Below are 17997 nucleotides of genomic sequence, written 5' to 3'. Positions count from 1 at the left end.
GGAGGCAGACGTAAGTGTACGAGACAACACAGAGATGACAGTAAGGACATTACTGTAATGAAATTAGATTAATCAACTTGCCTTCAACTGCTTCCAGAGAGTAATTTTTAAAAAAAAATTACTCAATCCTTTGGGGTTTACTTTTTTACGAGGCCCATGTGAGTGCAAAACCTGTGACAGAGGACTCGGAAACGAGACAAACACACACACAGGAGGGGTTGAAAGCCGAAAAGGGAGGAGAAAAGCTTTTGTAGCCGAAAGGCCATGGTGCCCCACTTCACGAAAGTCCAGACAAGGCGGATCCACGGCGCCACGTCATCAGGGACACGGTACCGAGTTACAACGCGGAGGGCACGCCACCAAGGTCAACAGATTTTAAAACCTGACACGAGTTTTCACCTTTCAAAAACTTCGAGACTGAGGCAAACAGGGACACCACACACCAGGGTGGAGAATAAAAATCAAGATGATTGAAATCATGATTTAAATCAATATTTAAATCGTGATTTAAATTGAGCCCGTGTCTTAGTATGATCATGTAAATCAAGTCAATCCCGCAAAATAATCCCCCAATATATATATATATATATATATATATATATATATATATATATATATATATATATATATATATATATAATATCGTTTATCATTTGATTCTCTCTATATGCATTTGTATTGTATTTAAATCAAGGAATGATCTAGTAAGAAAGATTTATATCAGGTTGAGCAGAAAGCAGTGGTCTTCTGAGCAAATCGGAATGTTGAGATTTCTCTCTTTAACTTTGTTCGTCAGTTACGCGACGCCCTATTGCAAGTAAATAAGAATGCGAAAGAAAGGAACTAGAAAAGTAATTGCCGACGAAAATAATCCCTGGAGAAGGGGAATTTTCGTCATTCTTGTCCAGTTCGCTTGCACCTTTGCATTTAATTGCATTATAAAAGTAATTGCCTGTTGCAAAAAAAAGAAAACAGAACACAAAAGAAAAAGCAAATAAAGCTGCTTCACTAACCCCAAAACAGCAAGCTTTTTTTTCCCCTTAGTGGTGGCTTTAATTAGTAAGGACTTATTAATTAAACTGTACTTTAAACTCGCGGTAATTCTTTCTTCCGCATTGTTTTCAGTGATTGGACGGATTGATGAATGAATCTGCCCTGTTTGAAAATACATATACCCATTTTCACCTCAAGAAAAAAAGAAAAACGTTTTGGGCATTTTTCATACGCGGCGCGAAGCATAGCTTTTAGGAGATTTAATTGTCGAAGGAAAACGCGATGCTTTTGGCGTTTGGAACGTGTCCCTCCTGATAAGACAACACACATATAATCTAAGATACCAACATAAAGGGGGAAAATCAGTAATGCTCTGCGAGGGGCCGGACTCTTTTTTACTGCGGTTCTTGAGGGGAAAACGGGTAGAGTGATTAAAATCATTATTTTATGGCTACAGGAATTTAAAGTTAGTCGAATTTAAATCAAATAAATCTTATACAAATAATGAAAAAAACTTTTAGCCTTTCCACTCTGGTGATGAAGGAAGACCAGCGAAGCTGTACTGTGGCTGGAATGAAGCAATGGTTGGCTGCAAATCGGCGAGCCAGAGTGAAAAGGCTTGAAAGGTTGCAGTCACCTACGAGCGACGACAGCAGCCAGACAACCGCCAAGCCGGTTCTCTGGTTGCCGTCGTCGCTTATAGATGGCGCTAGCTGTCCAGAGTTTTGTGTCATCAGGTCATTTGAGGACGGACACGATCTTGGGGAAACTAGCGCTTAACAGCTCCACTGTAAAATAAATATAGTTTATTTGTTTGTTTGTATTTTACCGTAATTTTTTTCCACCTTGCCTCACACAGTCTCGAGGTTTTTTCAAAGATGAATTTTCACCAGCTCGCCTGTTGTTTGAGTGTTTTATAACTGAGGCGAGGACTCGGTAGTTAATCTCAAATACATTGTCAACCTTTTCGCGTGTGGCCTTGTCCTTCGAAGGTAAAGACGCTTGTAGTTGAAAACGAGTCACGACTAAAAGTGAGCATAGCAGGTGGCACACAGAGTAGTGTCGATTCTGGCTTCGCCCGCCAGTATGCTTCCCTACATTTCCCTCTACCTTCCTTCACCCTGGGAAGTTTAGTCAGTGAAAAACTGTCGCTCGTTCGCTGGGGAAGGACTTATATTTAAGGAAGCCCTCATGTTGGAACAATATTCCACAAGAAGAATGTCCGAGAATACGTCGAGCAGTGTTTTGGGGGAAAAAAAAGAAAAAAAAAGACTAGTCTGCGTTCAAGTCAGAAGAAAGAAGTTTCGGGAATATACTGAACTCTACGTGAAATGGGTGAACGATATATCCTCTTCGCCAAAGGCCACGTAAAGAGCAGCTTAGCACATCTAAACACAGTCAGGAGGACTTTAAATTGGAAACAAGCTGCCATCGATCGAACAATTGAAACGGACGACTTCTCCAAAATCGGGACGAAATCACATATCAACTATTAAAGAGTTTCAGATCGTACCGATAACTCCGACCCCGCTAACGATACGATGCATGCGTCGGCAGAGTGTCGTTGCCGGAGATATTGGAACCGTTGAGCTCATTGTCTTTTGGGTCATGAACTGGACTACGCGATTTGTTGCGGACGGGTTCATATCACACTGGCCACAAACGCTAATTCAAATATTTGTCAACGGATCGAGTGTCAACGGGTGCATACGTCCATGTGACGCAGTGCTCGTGTCCAGCCGTCCAGCGCAGCTCCCTCGCTGGTTGGGAGAGCTTTCGTTTCCGGTAAAAAGGCATACTACTTGATGCTACGGCCAAGTGATTTCAGAAGTTGGTGGCTTAGTCCGGTTGAGTCGAGGAGGAAAGCCGACGCGAGTTTTCATTTTCCTTTTTTTGTGCGAAGAGGCAGTAAAACGAAAACAAATTCCTGCTCCGGGTTCTATGAACAAGAAAGATTAATTAAGGTCCTCATTTTGAAAAAGCCGGAAAATCATTCCGTGGTCCCTTTAAATTCGGTGATCGCTCGTCCCTACTAAACTATCGACCCATCTCACTAACGAGTACCATCTGTAAGCTTCTGGAACACGTTATACATTCTCAAGTCATGAACTTCCAGAAGACCATAACGGCTTCAAACAGCAGCATGGTTTTCGCAGGTGTTACTTGTGACACTCAACTTGCCGGATTTGTTCAGGACTTACACTCATCTGTAGATGCTGGTATTCAGGTTGATGGAATTTTCTCAGCTTTTCTAGGGCTTTTGAGCGCGTCCCTCACCACAGGCTTCTGCTAAAACTTGCCCTATTGAATATCCACCCTCATGTTCTCGCATGGATAAAATGCTTCCTCTCATCTAGACATCAGCTCACTTCCGGTGGTAATTCTAACTCTTCCTTTGATGAAGTGACGTCTGCAGTTCCACAGGTCAGCGTGCTTGGTCTCTTAAGTTTTTTTTTAAATTTTACATTAACGACTTACCCACCCGTTTCTTTCCGAGTTCGACTATTCGCAGATGACTGCGCCATTTATCGTAACATTTCTAATAACACCAAAAGCCAAACCCTTCAGTCCGACCTTAATGCAGCAAGCGCATAGTGTTCAACCGGGCTCATGACAAGTGTCATGAGCCAGGTTGCAGTATGTGATGTACTAATTGCTCATCTCCAATCATAACCACATACTTTCTAAATAACAATGTTGGAGGTCAATGATCAGAACGTAAGGGCGCAAGTGAGCTGGTGTACATCAAACATTCTTGTGAAAAACCCGAGACTGAGGTATTGACAGGCGACAAGGAGAATGTCTCACATGAGACGTTCTCCTTGCCTTTATTGTCGTCGTCTGTCAATACCTCAGTCTCGGGTTTTTCACAAAAATGCGGGAGGTCACTTTTATGTATAAGTACCTAGGTGTTACTTTTCAGCCCGATTTAAAATAGCGCTAACACATTAATCCTCCTGCATCTGCTAATCGTTCACTTAACAGATCCGGCGCCTGCTGCTCACTTAAAACTTGCCTACATCACACTAACCCGCCTCAAAATTGAATACGCTTCTGTTATTTGGAGTCCTGACTAGGCTTACATCATAAACAACATCAAATTCCTGCAAAACCATGCTGTTCGTTTTTTAATTTATTCTTAGTCAATGCTTTTTAGTGTTACAGAATTTAAAAAAAAATCATACCCAACTGCAAGCCTCGTCTCATTGCCGGAAGCTCACTTGTCTAACACTGTTCCACAAACTTTATCATAATGTCTCGCTTCACTATGATTTTTCAGGCACCTCACATTATTTTTCCACGCCGAGATCACTCATTAAAGTTAAGCGTATCACATGCCACTCATCTTTGTACCCAAGCATTCGTACCGCGAACAACAATCGATTGGAATGACCTGCCGCACATAGCGACTGAAGACCTGACAAAATTTCAAGAACTTGTGTGTACTGACAATACCATCTACATAGTTTTTATTATCTTTTTCTTGTCTACTTATATGTACTCATCTATCCTGTTCATCGTTTTCACGTGTTTTGCTGTTTGTTTTGTAGTCATACTTACATTATTTATTTTCTGTATATTTATGTACATGTAAGCCCACTTACACACAAGAAACATGGCCACCGGACCAGACAAAGCTGTCAAGTCGCTGACACAAGCGTGTAGAGCGCACATTTACAAGCGCTATTGCGCAAATGAGAAGCTTGATAAAGACGCACGCTTGCGTTGTAGTTTTAAAAATGTTTACGCTAAGCGTGAAACGGGGTTGTCACATCCTTCATTGTGGCCTTCCGACCTCCCACATTCCTGTTTGCCGAAGTAGCCATTTTCCACGCACGATTCACAGCTTATCTCATGAAATATCAAATCATTGCAACGGTCCCCAGACGTGACGATGGACGTGCGGAGCCTCATTATCACACCCCCATCCCAAGATCCAGATCTACACTGAGGACCCCCACCCTCCATCTGATGGACAATGCTATCCCCTCACGTGCATGACGGTGGAGGGACTTGAACATCAAGTTCAGGTGGCCGCGAGCCCCGAGATGCTCTCCATCACGGATATCCGCCAAAATCGCAACGATTGGCAGCACAGACCTATTACATAGTCCTGCCAAGAGCCGGAAATGGGGGCAACAAAATAAGGACGCAAGAAATACCCCAGTCGTTGACTTGTTCCACACACGATGCTCCCAGAAATAACTGCGTGCATCATGTAGCGCAAGTTTGGGTAGAATACCCCCAAAGCAGTAGGAATGCAAAACAAAAATACAAGCTAAAAATATATTTGAACAGAGAATAAAGTAAACAATACTCATCACAAACTTCTGAAGATACTCATTTTAAACCAAACAGATTCAGAAAATTAAAAAAAAAAAACAAAAAAAAAAACAGGATTTCTGTTGATTAATGGACATCCCAGACTGAACAGCAAATCATGACCCGCACTGGTCGTACAGCTCTTACCCGGGATGCCATACTAAGATGAGCACTGTAGCTCGCTTAATTTACTACACAGACCAGCACAGAAAGTCTAAGACAAGCTGCACTCTCAGAACGAGTGAGGTACACTAGGTCTGCAATCATAAATATGTAGCTACAATTGAATGCACCTCCTGCGAAGTTGATGCGCGACTCCACTGCCCCTGTGAGGGCAGCAAATTCAGCGCAGAAGACGAGGACAAGAAAGGGACACAAACAGGGCTCTATCTGCAACTGAAGCTTTATTCGTGCTGGTGTCCGCTATAAACACTACTGACACCAACAAAATGTGGCTTGTTTTGTTGGCGTCTGTAGTATTCATACTGGATGCCAACACGAATAAAGCTTCAGTTGCAAGAAACGCCGTGTTTGTGTCCTTGCGCTGAATTTGCAGTCATGAATTACCAACCAGCACAATTATCAACCCCCTGAGGGCCCATGCTGGTGAAACCGCTGTTAAGATTGCTATCCTTCCTTCTCCACAGGCAGCACACAATAAAGGTAAAGTATAAAACATTTTTATTGGCCCCAACCTGTGGCACAGACCAGCGGGCAAGGTGGATGATGATAAACTTGGCGGGGTTCCCACGAACAAACGCTTGGTTTCTGTGCAGTGGCCACGAACAAGCGCTGCAGTGTGCCTGATGGCAAAGGCAGCCAAAGAAACGATTCCACTGGAGGGTCATCTACTGGGAAGAAAAAAATGGATTGCAACAACCTCAGGCTCTGTTCTAAGCTCATCAAAAATCAGAGCCGCAAAACACCCCAATCAAATACTTCTCACATTATTATGAAGTGGAACTACATATTACCATAATTTAATTACATTTTTGGAGTAACTTGTAGCTTAACTTAGTCCGGTTACTGTCACTTCTTAAAACCTATGCTGACACACACACCAATTCACCAGACTCATTTCGTGTCAACATCGTCGTGCAATGTTGTCGCTATCTCGAGCGCTACTGTGAGAACAGTGCTGAATCAAAATGGAACGGTGCCAATGCGCCGAGAAACTAAAACAGGAGGAGGAGACGAGAGTGTGCAGAGACGTCAGAACACCGAGCTCTGATTCGAAGGATTAGTGGTTAGACCTAAAGCTAGCTGCTTTTGTCTCCACTGCACTCGTCGAACGCGTTCGAATACGAAAGCTAAACACTGGACGCTGGGGTTCCGCATTCTAGTCTGTTCGACAAGTGCAGTGGAGGAGCCAGCCAAAAAAAAAAAAATGAAAGCCGTTTACAACTTCCTGTAACGCCGAAATAGAGAATTTGCTTTAAGTGCTGGACAAACGAAGGGCACTTTGTGTTGTGTTCTCATGTGACGTGTTGGGGCGGAACTCGCTGCTTGTGTTTTTGCTGCTGAGACATCCCACAAGTATACAGTGCTGTAAGCATTGCCAAGCAATTCCGAAAAAAGAAAAAGAAAACTTGCTATTGTTTTACTGGTTCCCGGCGTGACAGATTTTTATGAAATGTAAGCAGACGTAAAACAATGGATTGCAAGCGTCCCGGCTGGTGCCTCTCGTGCAATCATGTTGACATGCACATGAGGGCAACTTCGCAGGCTTGCAGTTATACGTGCTTCATCGCGCAAGCGGAGACAACGGCTGCTCGACCGAAACCAAAACCATGCCACTCCGCTCCGTCGCCAACTGGTTCCCAAAATAGTACGCAAAATGTAACTGTCCAGCATACGACAATAAACAGTCCAGCAGCGCATGCTTGCAAGGCCGGCAGGCAAGGTACAGGCTAAACACACAGAAAAAAAGAACCTGAGCGTATCGATGCAAGACATTGCGAATCAGGGTCAAAAAGCTCTTGGAGCGTATTGTGCAACGACTGAACTCGAGACAAACAAGCGCGGTGTGCGGGTTCAGCGTGCAGACATTGCCTTCTTTGCTTTAGCTCACTTCTCGTCATGAACTTTCTTTCGCGGCAGATTTTTCATGTACCGGGGTCCCTCTAAAAAAAAAGCCCACCGAGAGAAACCTAGGTAATCAATACTTCGCCAAGCAGTTGAGTTAAAGAGGAATTTTTATAGCAGCGTATGATTTAAACAAGAGCAAAAATGTCGATGCATTTCAGTTTAGAAAGCGTCATATCTGCATGCAGCAACGTGGGGATGGCAACACACGACGCTCTCGCGCGACCACAGTCGCCGTGGTCGCGCGAGAGCTTCAGCTCACAAAGTAACTCTCGCCGCGCAAAAACATGGTTTTGTTTCACAGCATGACCGCATGTCTGGCATACAGCACACTAACGTCGAAGTGTCCGCACACGCCCGCGTCTATCGCTAAAAAGTTAAAAAAAAAGAAATTAGAAAAAAGACGAGACGAGATTTCCGAAACAAGAGCCCGAAACGCGAGACGGCGGGAAAAATCATGCAAGACCGAACAGGCGATTGATGCAGGGTACTTTGTGTCGGGCGGCGTCTTGTGCCACCTAGCTCACGCATGCTCAGTTATGGTTCTTAGTTTAGTTTCGTTTTTGAAATGCGACCAAAATTGGTCCTTTGGCGCAGGCTTGGCGCAGATTAGCCATATTTTGGCGAAATGTAGCAGGATGTAGCAGGGTTAGGCCCTTGGCACAGTTTGGCACAACAATCACTTCACTGCAGTCCACAATGGGCTGCAACTTTCCAGAATAGTAGAGAATCGTAAGATCTGGACTGCGCAGGGCTCGAGTGGAATTTGAACCTTGTTTCTCAGCGTGGCGACCGTGTGTGTGGCCAACAGGCGCCAATATGCTTCCCAAAGTAGTCCTTACAAGATTGGCTTCTCTGAAGAAGATACGCTTTCTGCACTTGAAACATGTACATCCGGATAAAAAAAAAAAGAACACTGATCTAAAAATACATGCAGCAGTACCTTCCACTTACCAAACAAGAGGAAAATTAGTTTCGCTCCATGAGGAGCCAGACATATTTACTATAGGTTTTGAAAAGAGAACGAGTATGATAAACTGAAGAAAAGGAACTTCGTTTACTTTTTACGAGCAACTTTTACACCTCTGTACGACATGCATTTCATTTCAACACACTTGTCAAGCTACGACTGGAGAAAAATTATTTCTTAACACCAGAGTTTTGACGACTTTGATACATCTGATGGTTCGCGTATTCAGGAATGAAATCAACAGTACAGTTAAGTACACTAGCTTGTATCGCCTATAAAGCATTGCAAATAACAAATATGAGCTTTTCAGAAGATGGAAGTAATTTCTTGACAAAGGGACGGACAACTGGGACTGCTGAGACAATCCATGTATTCCACAGGCCCACATAAAACACTGACATCGAAAGGCAACAACCTTAACTTGCAGTAAAAAGGCTCAACTGCAGGCGCCCTTTTTGTCCGTGCATAAACAAATAGAAAAAGCTGGAAGGAAGAACTTGGAAAGCAATTTCACGGAAGCCTCACAGCTGTGTTGTACATGTCCTGTCCTTCAATGTGTCATTCTTTCGCAAGTTTTTACACAATGCCAATGCACCCACCTCTAAACAGCCTCAAAGTAGCAGTCAAGATTTCGCTGAGACATTTAGCCTCTTTAGACACAACTATGACTGCAGTGATGTGATTGGCCTGAATCATTTGGGAGCAGCTTTTGGAGCAGCCAAAAGTCCATTTTGGAGGAACAAAGATCTTTTGGACCATAAGCAGACCCTTCATGTTTATTCATACCACTGCGAATAAAAAGGGGCGATGCAACGATTTTTGTACTTTTTTCTTCTTCGCAAATACAGCTAGAACTGATTTCTGACGTTAATGACCTGTGAAACACCCGTTCGTTCTTCACCAGAAGCAATCGAAGTCGAAGAAAAATTAAGGAAAAACGAGCAGCGTTCACCCTTCAACTCGCAGCCAGAACAAGTGGCCACGTGATCTGGAGTCGATTATATGACGCCAATGCTGACCATAGCCACGCGCTGAAATTGGCAAGGCGCAGGACACACACTGAGTCTTAGACATTGTTATGGTTCAGCTACTGTCGTCATTGCAGCAATTGGACACTTGCCACTTCCCGAATGTTCCTCGAGCTATCCATTATCACGAGCCCAAACCAAATCGAGTGCCCATGCAATGCTCAAGTTCAATCTATTAGCCGCATTCAAATATTGTCACTGGAGGATACTGCGGCTCCCCAGTTACGTCAAGTTTTGCGAAGGAGCGACTGAACTGAAACACTCGCTTTTGTCCTTGTAATTACACAGCAACAAAGGAGTTTTTTAGCCGGTGGCCTTGTGTGCGAGTATCCTTAAAGTGAAAAACATTCCAATTGAATGTTGTAGCACCGCTCCTTTAAGATTTGAGTGTTGGCCGATCCAAGTAGAAAAACATGCCCACTTTGCCTTCACACTTCTGTTCAACTTTTTGTTAGGATAAACTGAACAGCAGGTTTGACTCCCTTGAACACAGAAGAAGCTGTTTAGTTGCACATAGAAGCACTAGCCATGGCAACAAGAAGCTGACTGATGAAGGTCAGTATAGACTGCTGTGAATGGTTAAAGCAAGGAGGCAGGCAAAAATGAAATGTAAACCAAATAGTATATTCCTCAGAAATAATGTAAGAATAATCTCAAGCACAGAAATTGATGCTTCATTTAAGTTCTAAAAGTTGTACCAAAATTAAAATTATTCATTTAGATTAAAAATAATACATTTTGTCATTGGATTATGAACATAACCATCAAACTCCATGCTAGCAGAAACCGGCATGTGAATGATAAATGTACTAGTAAGGTTATTCCCCACTGCATCTAATTTAGTTTTATTTCATTCCATGGACTGTACTTCAAACACACAAAACCTATGTAAAGGCGGTAACTAAACAGAATAGGTGAAAGTAAGAACTTGTGGAGCAGTTAATATAAAGTTTCTTGCAAATAGTACCCTCGCTAAATATTGAATTAAAAAAAAGATATCGCCAGGATACTTCAGTCTATCATAATTAGTAGCGGCAGTTAAAAACTTTTTCCTGCAAAGTAGTCGTTACATTAGCACTCAATAAGTTCTCCCTCCCTTTTTTTTAAAAAATATATCCGACGCCTGCATGTTGAACATATCCCGCTTTAGGGAGTGCATTCCCTTTAACAAGAGAGTGCACTGTGGCAAAGCAAAACAAGCAAAATCAGGCAATTACTTCGCGGTTGTTGTTTCACTGCAGTACATGAGAGTGCGGTAAGAAGCACATTGACAAAACTAACTTGCTGCAAACATGACTCGATATTGTGAAATTCTGAGTAATGCCAGTGTTCGACAGAGAGATCAAATCGAATAGTATGTTATCTAGGGCGACAATTGAAAGTTCTGAAAATTCGCACAAGCCTGCCATTACCATTCGGATGTGTAGCGGGGGGAGAGCAAATTTCTCACATTTTGGCTAAATGTAGCAGGATGTAGCAGGATAAACCCGTTGGCGCAGCAACTGCATCACAGCGAATAACATATAAAATTGATTTAAAACTCCCTTTTTTTGCAGATACCGGCTACTTGAACAGGTCAGTAGAGATGCCCACCTTCCTGACATACCCTCTCTGGAGCAGAATGCATTTGTGCTGTTTGTGGCAGCTTTTCCATGCCCTGCTAAAACCACTTTTCGGAAGTGCACCGCACCCACAGCCGAACAGCTGCTTCCAGCTCATCAATGACCGCTGAATGGCTTTTTCGCAGGAGTTCTTTCATGGGCCCAAGCATGCGATAGCCACTGGGGGTCAGAGCCCTACTTCACGTGATTGCATGCGACGCCGTGAGCGCACAAACGTTTGGTCGTTCATAGAGGCAGGCCTACTTTCAGACACATGAACCATCTTTTAGACACGTCACAGGACCTGCTGGACGTGCATGTGAAGGGGCCAAATTCGCCCCTAGTGGCTGTCACCCATTTGTGGCCACATAAAAACTCCCTTGAGAACATTAGTTTGCAGCCACTGATGAGCGGCTGTCTAGGCCGTGGGTCCAACGTACTTCGAAAAAGTGGTTCTGGCAGGGCATGGAAAGGCTGCTACACAGGCGGCGCAGACGCATTCGGCTAGAGGGGGAGTATGTTTGGACATGTTTACTGACTTCTAAGTGGCTGGAATTTGCAGCAAAAACATCAACTGTAAATGAATGTGGTACACTCCTTGTACAAGACAAGTCTCCCAGTGAAACAAAATGTCGGTTGCCACTTTAGTTGCATGATTCAACACACCAAAATTTCATGCAGCCAGAACATGAAGCCGTGAAAAAAGGTTAGAAAAAACCTGGTCGGACTAGGCAAAGGGCAAAGGAGAAATATGCCTGATGCATAGCAGTCATGCAGTCAGGTATAGAGACTGACAATTCTACTTACTCAGCTGTATAGGCAAGGGCCGCTTCAGTTAGGATGGCTAACTTTGGTCCGGCAACCCTGCAGGTGGGAAGAGCATCAGTTGAGAATCCAGCAATCAAGTAGACCCTTTTCTCACACTTGGTAGACACAAATATTGAGAGCTAGATCGCCTTATAAAAATCTTCTCAGAATTAAAACTGGGCTGCCAGTTTTATAAGTGGGAAAAAATTGGGAAGCTTTTACAGGCTAAATCTAGAATACATGGTCCCTCCAATGAGGGTGAGATGTTCTGGCAATGTTAAACAATCACGGAGCAACCCTAATTAGGAAATGTAAAACTTTCCTCCCAACTGACTTTGAAGGGGTGCCAGAATGCCGAAAATAAATTTATGTGAGATAAACCCTGAATGGTTAAAAATAAAAGTTTCTGAAACCAGTTTTTTGGAAGTTAATATACACAAATATAACATTTCTAAAAACATTTTCTCAAATTTTAAATTTCCAGGATAACACACAGCAGTATCTTTGTTCACCACATAAAAGTGAAAATTAGTTGCGCTCCATGAGGAGCCAGAATTTTATACTAGGGGTTTGAAGTTGAAATGAGCATAGATAAACTGAAGAAATTATGTTTTATTAATTTCATTACTTTTTATCATGCTTGTCACATATTACTGGACAAAAATTACATCTTAAACCCTCAAATGGGGAGCGTTTCTTTGGTGTGCGACCATGCCTTGGTGAGCTTTTCATTTTCACTAAAAATCTCAAGAATTATTTTTGCACAAAAAATTTTCTCTTCTTTTTCTATGCGAATGAGTAACATGTTGCTTTTTTTTTATGCTTAAGCACAGGGAAGGGGAGAGACTGTTAATTTTTACTTGGCTTTGTAAAGTAGGTAATGAAGACAGGTGTCTTATAAGTAGATTCGAGAAAAAAAAAAATACAATGTCATGGTTGGCTTTTATATATTCCCAAAGTTTTGCTGTCACTCAGCATGTACTCATTTCCAAGTCATCGCCACCACTTCGCTGAAGTAGTGAAGTGATTTCCGAGTCTCAAAGCTTTGCACCGCTTCCAAGCATCCATGATCCAGAACGGAAACAAGTAGATGTATTACCTGACAAAGCACTTCATTTATTTCTCCAGCCAGTGAATGCAAATCAACTGAAATGCATTTAGTATTGCATTCAAGAGATGAGAGCATTTATACCCTCCATCAAAAATTGGTACACATTCCACAGCACGCTCTCCCCCTCCATCTAAAGGAAGTGCAATGAGTTTTTAGACACACTCCATATTTCAAGGTCAAAATAGAGGCATGCTTAGAGGCACGCCCCAGTTAAGGGGACTGACACTGGAGTTTTCAAGCCTTCCGATATATTCGACGGCTCTTGTATTCCAGAATGAAATCAAAAGTATGGTGAAGTGCAGTAGGTTGTATCAGCGTTACAGAGTTGCAAAGAAATATAAACTTGTAGAAAGATTGCAAGAATTTTTTGATGAAGGGACAGACTACTGGGACAGCTCAGACAATCTTTGCACTCCAGAGGCCCACATGAAACACCGATGCTTAAAGGACAAACGCAACTTGCAATAAAAAGGCACAAGTAAAGGTGCCTGCCTTTGTCTGACTGGCCACAAGTCACCAAGTAGTCAAGGCTGCTAGAAAGAACTTGAAAGCGACCTCACGGAAGCCTCAAAGTGGCAGCAAGGATTTCCTTAAGAGGTTTAGCTTCTTCAGACATAAATATGAGGGGTGTAACATACTGATTTACAATTAATTTACTGCACATGCCGGCCACACAGAGGTTAGCAGAGATGTCCACCTTCCAGACATACTTCACCTCGTGCCGAATACATGTTCACCACCTACGTCGCAGCCCCTTCCATGCCGTGCCGAAACCACATTTTGGAAGTCCATTCCACCCATGCCTGGACAGCTGCTTCCAGCTCATCAATGATTGTGGAACGGCATCCTCACAGTAGTTATTTCATGGCCCAAAACAAGTGATAACCATTGGGGTCTGGATCCCCGCTTTATGTGAATGCATGCGACGCCGTGAGTGACCACCGTCTGATCGGTTTGGACCATCTTTCAGACATGTCGTACGACTACCCAGACATTTGGTCGTGCATGTGTAGAGCCTGACCTGACCATCAGCAGTTGCCACCTGTTCGGGGCCATAAAAAAACCTCGCGAGAATGTCATTTTGCCGTCACTGACGAGCTGGAAGCAGCTGTCGAGGTGTGGGCATGATCTACTTCCAAAACGTGGTTTCAGCAGGGCACTAAAAGGCTGCTATACAGGTGGCACAAATGCATTCTGCACCAGGGGGAGTATGTCAGGATGGCAGACATATCTACTCTCCTTTAAGTAGCTGGAAACTGCAGTGAAGAAATTAACTATGAATCAATATGGTACATCCCTCATACAAGTCACCCAGTGGAATGAAACGTCAGTTGCCACTAAGGCTTCCAGGAGGGTCCTCCCACGATTTGTTTAGCCGCGTGATTTGACACACCAAAGTTTACTAGTACCATGCAGCCAGAACATGAGGCTGCAAAGGTTAGAAAAAGCTCTGTTGGACTAGGCAACAGCCAAAAGAAAAATATGCTTAATGCATAGCAGTGATGCAGTCCAATATAGAGGCTGACATTTCTACTTACCCATCCGCATAGGCAAAGGCCGCTTCAGTTAGGATGGCTAACTTTGGTCTGGCGACCCTGCAAGCGGGAAGAGCGTCAGTCGAGAATCCAGCAATCAAGTACACCCTTTCTTCGCACTTGGTAAAAACAAAAATCGGGAGCTAGATCTCCTTACAAAGATCTTCCCAGAATTATAAGCGGGCTGTCAGCAGAAACGGAGGTACGATTACCACAGGGGCCAAAGCAGTCCTGCGATTCACGCCCATAAAGCGCAGCGTTATCAGTATGCTGGAAGCAGTGCCACATTGCACTCTGGGACTTTTAAAGGAAATACTAACAAAAAAGGGCAGATTGAGCATTTTATTTTACTCTGTAGAGCTACTGTTCAGCTGTAAATGGGAACCCGACAACCTTATGTTTTTGGTCTTCTCGTATAAAACACTACTGCCAGCTTACCCATGGCACTGATAGGAACACAGGAGGCATGAATTGGGCAACTACTTGGCCGAGCAAGCGCTGGCCAAACCTCCCCTTCTAGCCCAGCATATGCACGTGCTGTGAACTTCGCACTAAAGGTTGTGATTTTGTGAACACTGAAAAGGTGTGCAGATGCCACATGGAGTAACCCGTGTGTGTGGAGCACACCAGGGGCCCTAAACTCGTAAAACACGAAGTTGGGGCCGAAGTTGAGGGAGTGCACCGATTGGACAATCACAACGATGACTTGGCGTTTTTGTCGCCAACATCCAATCGGCGCACTCCGCGAACTTTCGGCCCGAACTTTGTGTTTCACGAGTTTAGGGCCCCAGCTGTGCAGTCAAAGGCAACGTCACTTGATCAAAGAATGCCTGGTGCCTTTTCGTGGCACGTGCACTCGCTACAATAGAGAGTTTTAGTAGATCGTTCCAATGACTCCGATAACGATACCCGATACTCCGCCACCGCCTCCCCTTGCGCATGCATAGTATCGTTATCGGGGCTATCGGAACGATCTACTAAAACTCTCTACTATGAGCCCGCTTAATGCACAGAAGCTGACGAATCGGTGAAATGTCAGATGCACGTTACCTGCAGTGGAAAGGAATTTTATCGGGATATTTATGGTAAACAATATCAGCGCAAAGAGAGCGTCCTCGAAAATTGTTCTCCTCCGCTGTTCATGGAGGCATTGACGCCGGTGGGGCTAGGAACGTTACCAGCCCGCACCTGCTCGTGTGCAAACAGAAAAGAACCGATTTCGAACGCCGCCCTTTTTGTCAGCTGATAGATTTAAGAACGTTGGTCAAAGGTGCCCATGCGCTCGCGCACCGTGGGTGGACTAAAGCGGTACAGTACACACTACTTTTCAGAAATGCCACAGAGTTTGTTTACAAATCCGCAGCACGCGCGCGTTCGTCGCTTCAAAAAACTACCAAAGCACGCGCCGTAATTGCATCAGCTAGAAACCAGCTCGCGGACAATGCAATGAAAGGTACTTACAAGAGCGCGCGCTCGAACACTTTGACCGCTGATTAGGGCTGTGTACGTGCACACATCTTTTCGGAAATGAGTGGAACTACTCGGCTAGGGTGTCTCTTGTATGGTACGGACCCTCGGAGCCGGCTTTCGCTTATCAAGGAAAACGGGCTGGGAGGACACTTGGCAAACACAGGCTCTAGAGCGACAATCTTGATGGCGTGGAATGAACGCTGCGAAGGAGTTATGCAAGCTGACCGACATGAAATGTTAAGCATGAACCGGTCATACTAGCTGTAGCCATTTCCACTTGGATTAAGCACTCATGCCTCCTCCGTGGCAAGACCACAAGCCCACGAGTCCAGCGAGAATTTCTAAGCCTGTTCCTAGGTGCAGAGGGTACCTACCGCTGTCGTCTGTGTTTACAGTAGCTCACAGTTTGGTCGGTCCCCAGAACATTGGACATGGATCAAAAGCATGCACACTTGAAAGTTTTGACGCGCTCAAACAAATCATGAGACCATGCTTCAGTGAAACCGATACCACGGCCACGAGCACACCAAGAACACGAGACCACGAGACCGACTAGAGACTGCGGATGCTGCGCACGGCGGACCCCACCGAACACGGTCAGCCACGGTTGCCACTGTGGTTGCCACGGTGACGGTCCCCACCCCTACCAACTTTACTCTGCTCTCTGTACGTGATTTGGGCCTTCTGCTGGAAGTGCTTTCTCTACGCACTGCAAGTATTTATTCACACTGATCAGTTTCTTTTTCGAAAGCACTAAACATTATTTGCACACGTCACTGCGTCTTATACGTGAATAAAGTAAATTACGACGCAAAACACACACACACACGCACTATACCTCCGTCAAAACGCTCACTCTCAGGTTATAATAAGATTGAAATAAAACTTACGATATACCGCGTTAAGTACTTTTCAACCAACCTAAGAAGGTCAAGAAGCAACAAAGTTACGCTAAAGCTTAAACGTCTGGTGGCGCCACGGCGCCGACGGCGCCACCACGCGTCATTGTTGAGCGACGTGTTTTTCTGGTGTTTTTGAAACGGCATATTTTGCCGTCTGCGAAATGTCTCGTTGCGCCGAGTCAGTCGGCCTAGACAGCTATTGTTATCGCTTTCATTGCCGAAGCTCTGGCTCTGCGGCCTAGTCAGCCTAGTCAGCCAGCCCCGAGCAGAGGGTTTCAGTGAGTGCGGTAGTGCCACCGGCATAAATCCTCGTGAGCTCGCCCGGCTCGCGACCACTCCTCGTGACATTCAGTCAGTATTGCCCAGTGCCTGCTCTGTACACCACGCTTCCTGCCTGCCGTGCTATCTCGCCCGGGCCGCGTTCCAATTACGGCTTGCTTTCCACGCGTATAGCTCGGCGGTGGACGTCTCCATATCGTATAAACAGGTAAGAAATCAGCCGTCCGTCTCTTGCCTCGATACACGTCATCGTTCCCGAGTCCGTGAGCCCCGCGTTCGATTCCAGAAGAACGCGTCTAACCCCAGCCCGGTTGCTGCGCCTTCTGATTTCGCGTAATGGTTTTTACATTTTCCGATTTTCCTCTCGACAGTTTTGACGTCGCGCCAAATAGAACACGGTAGGTTCAGCGAGCGAACGCTGTTCGAATTCGGTAGTTTCGGAATTCTGAGTTGTCAAAAATGGCGTCTCGGGAGCGCGCGCTCCCGTTCGCTTTCTTGCACTGAGTTTTGTATCCTTGGGCCGAAACGCAGGCGAAATGTCGAACGTTCTTCCCAAACGTGAGCGGCGGAGGAAAGTGAAGCCCAAGCTCTCGTTTGGGTCTTCGAGCGGAGCGTGTAGTAGCCTGCCATCGTGAGTAGAAATTTCGGAATTTCTCCGCGTTAGTTTCGGAAGTGAGAAAGTGACACCACTCCTCTTGCCTTCTGCGGTCATCTTTCTGGCTGCAGTCCAGGTTGCATCTTTCTGGTCACAGTCCAGCGTGCTTGTCCGGCTAATGTCGTGCCGCTGTGGGAAGCTCGAGGCCATAAAGTTCAAAAGCAGGGGGCGTGGCTGCAAAAATTTAAAAAAATTCTTTGCCTAGCGTTTTTTTCCCTCCTGTTTAGAGTGCCGTTCA

At 44.7% G+C, this 17997-nt stretch overlaps 1 protein-coding gene and 1 long non-coding RNA gene across 6 annotated transcripts in view; one reads left to right on the top strand and one right to left on the bottom strand.

Annotated features, from left to right (window-relative positions):
• Positions 1-5980: 5980 nt before the first annotated feature.
• On the bottom strand, positions 5981-16655 carry LOC115319916. Its single transcript, XR_006077509.1, has 4 exons — positions 16298-16655; positions 14457-14513; positions 11808-11864; positions 5981-6167 (listed from the first exon to the last, which is right to left on the bottom strand). It is a non-coding gene; the product is annotated as an uncharacterized LOC115319916 (long non-coding RNA).
• Positions 16656-16948: 293 nt separating this feature from the next.
• LOC8043651 overlaps positions 16949-17997 on the top strand; it is a 37087-nt gene continuing 36038 nt past the window's right edge. For 4 of the 5 annotated variants that reach the window (XM_029979953.2, XM_040207890.1, XM_029979952.2 and 1 more), the window contains exons 1-2: positions 16949-17312; positions 17636-17735. In XM_029979953.2, the coding sequence (XP_029835813.2) occupies positions 17641-17735 (95 nt within the window). In that variant the 5' untranslated portion in view covers positions 16949-17312; positions 17636-17640. The remainder of the gene's footprint in view (positions 17313-17635; positions 17736-17997) is intronic. The other variant, XM_040207891.3, reaches the window with a different exon arrangement.

This window comes from Ixodes scapularis, unplaced genomic scaffold (assembly GCF_016920785.2).
Source record: "Ixodes scapularis isolate PalLabHiFi unplaced genomic scaffold, ASM1692078v2 PGA_scaffold0__279_contigs__length_252992795, whole genome shotgun sequence".
Classification (NCBI taxonomy): Eukaryota; Metazoa; Arthropoda; class Arachnida; order Ixodida; family Ixodidae; genus Ixodes; species Ixodes scapularis.
The sequence above is the reverse complement of the archived record's forward strand: the minus strand, read 5'-3'. Positions and strand labels throughout refer to the sequence as shown.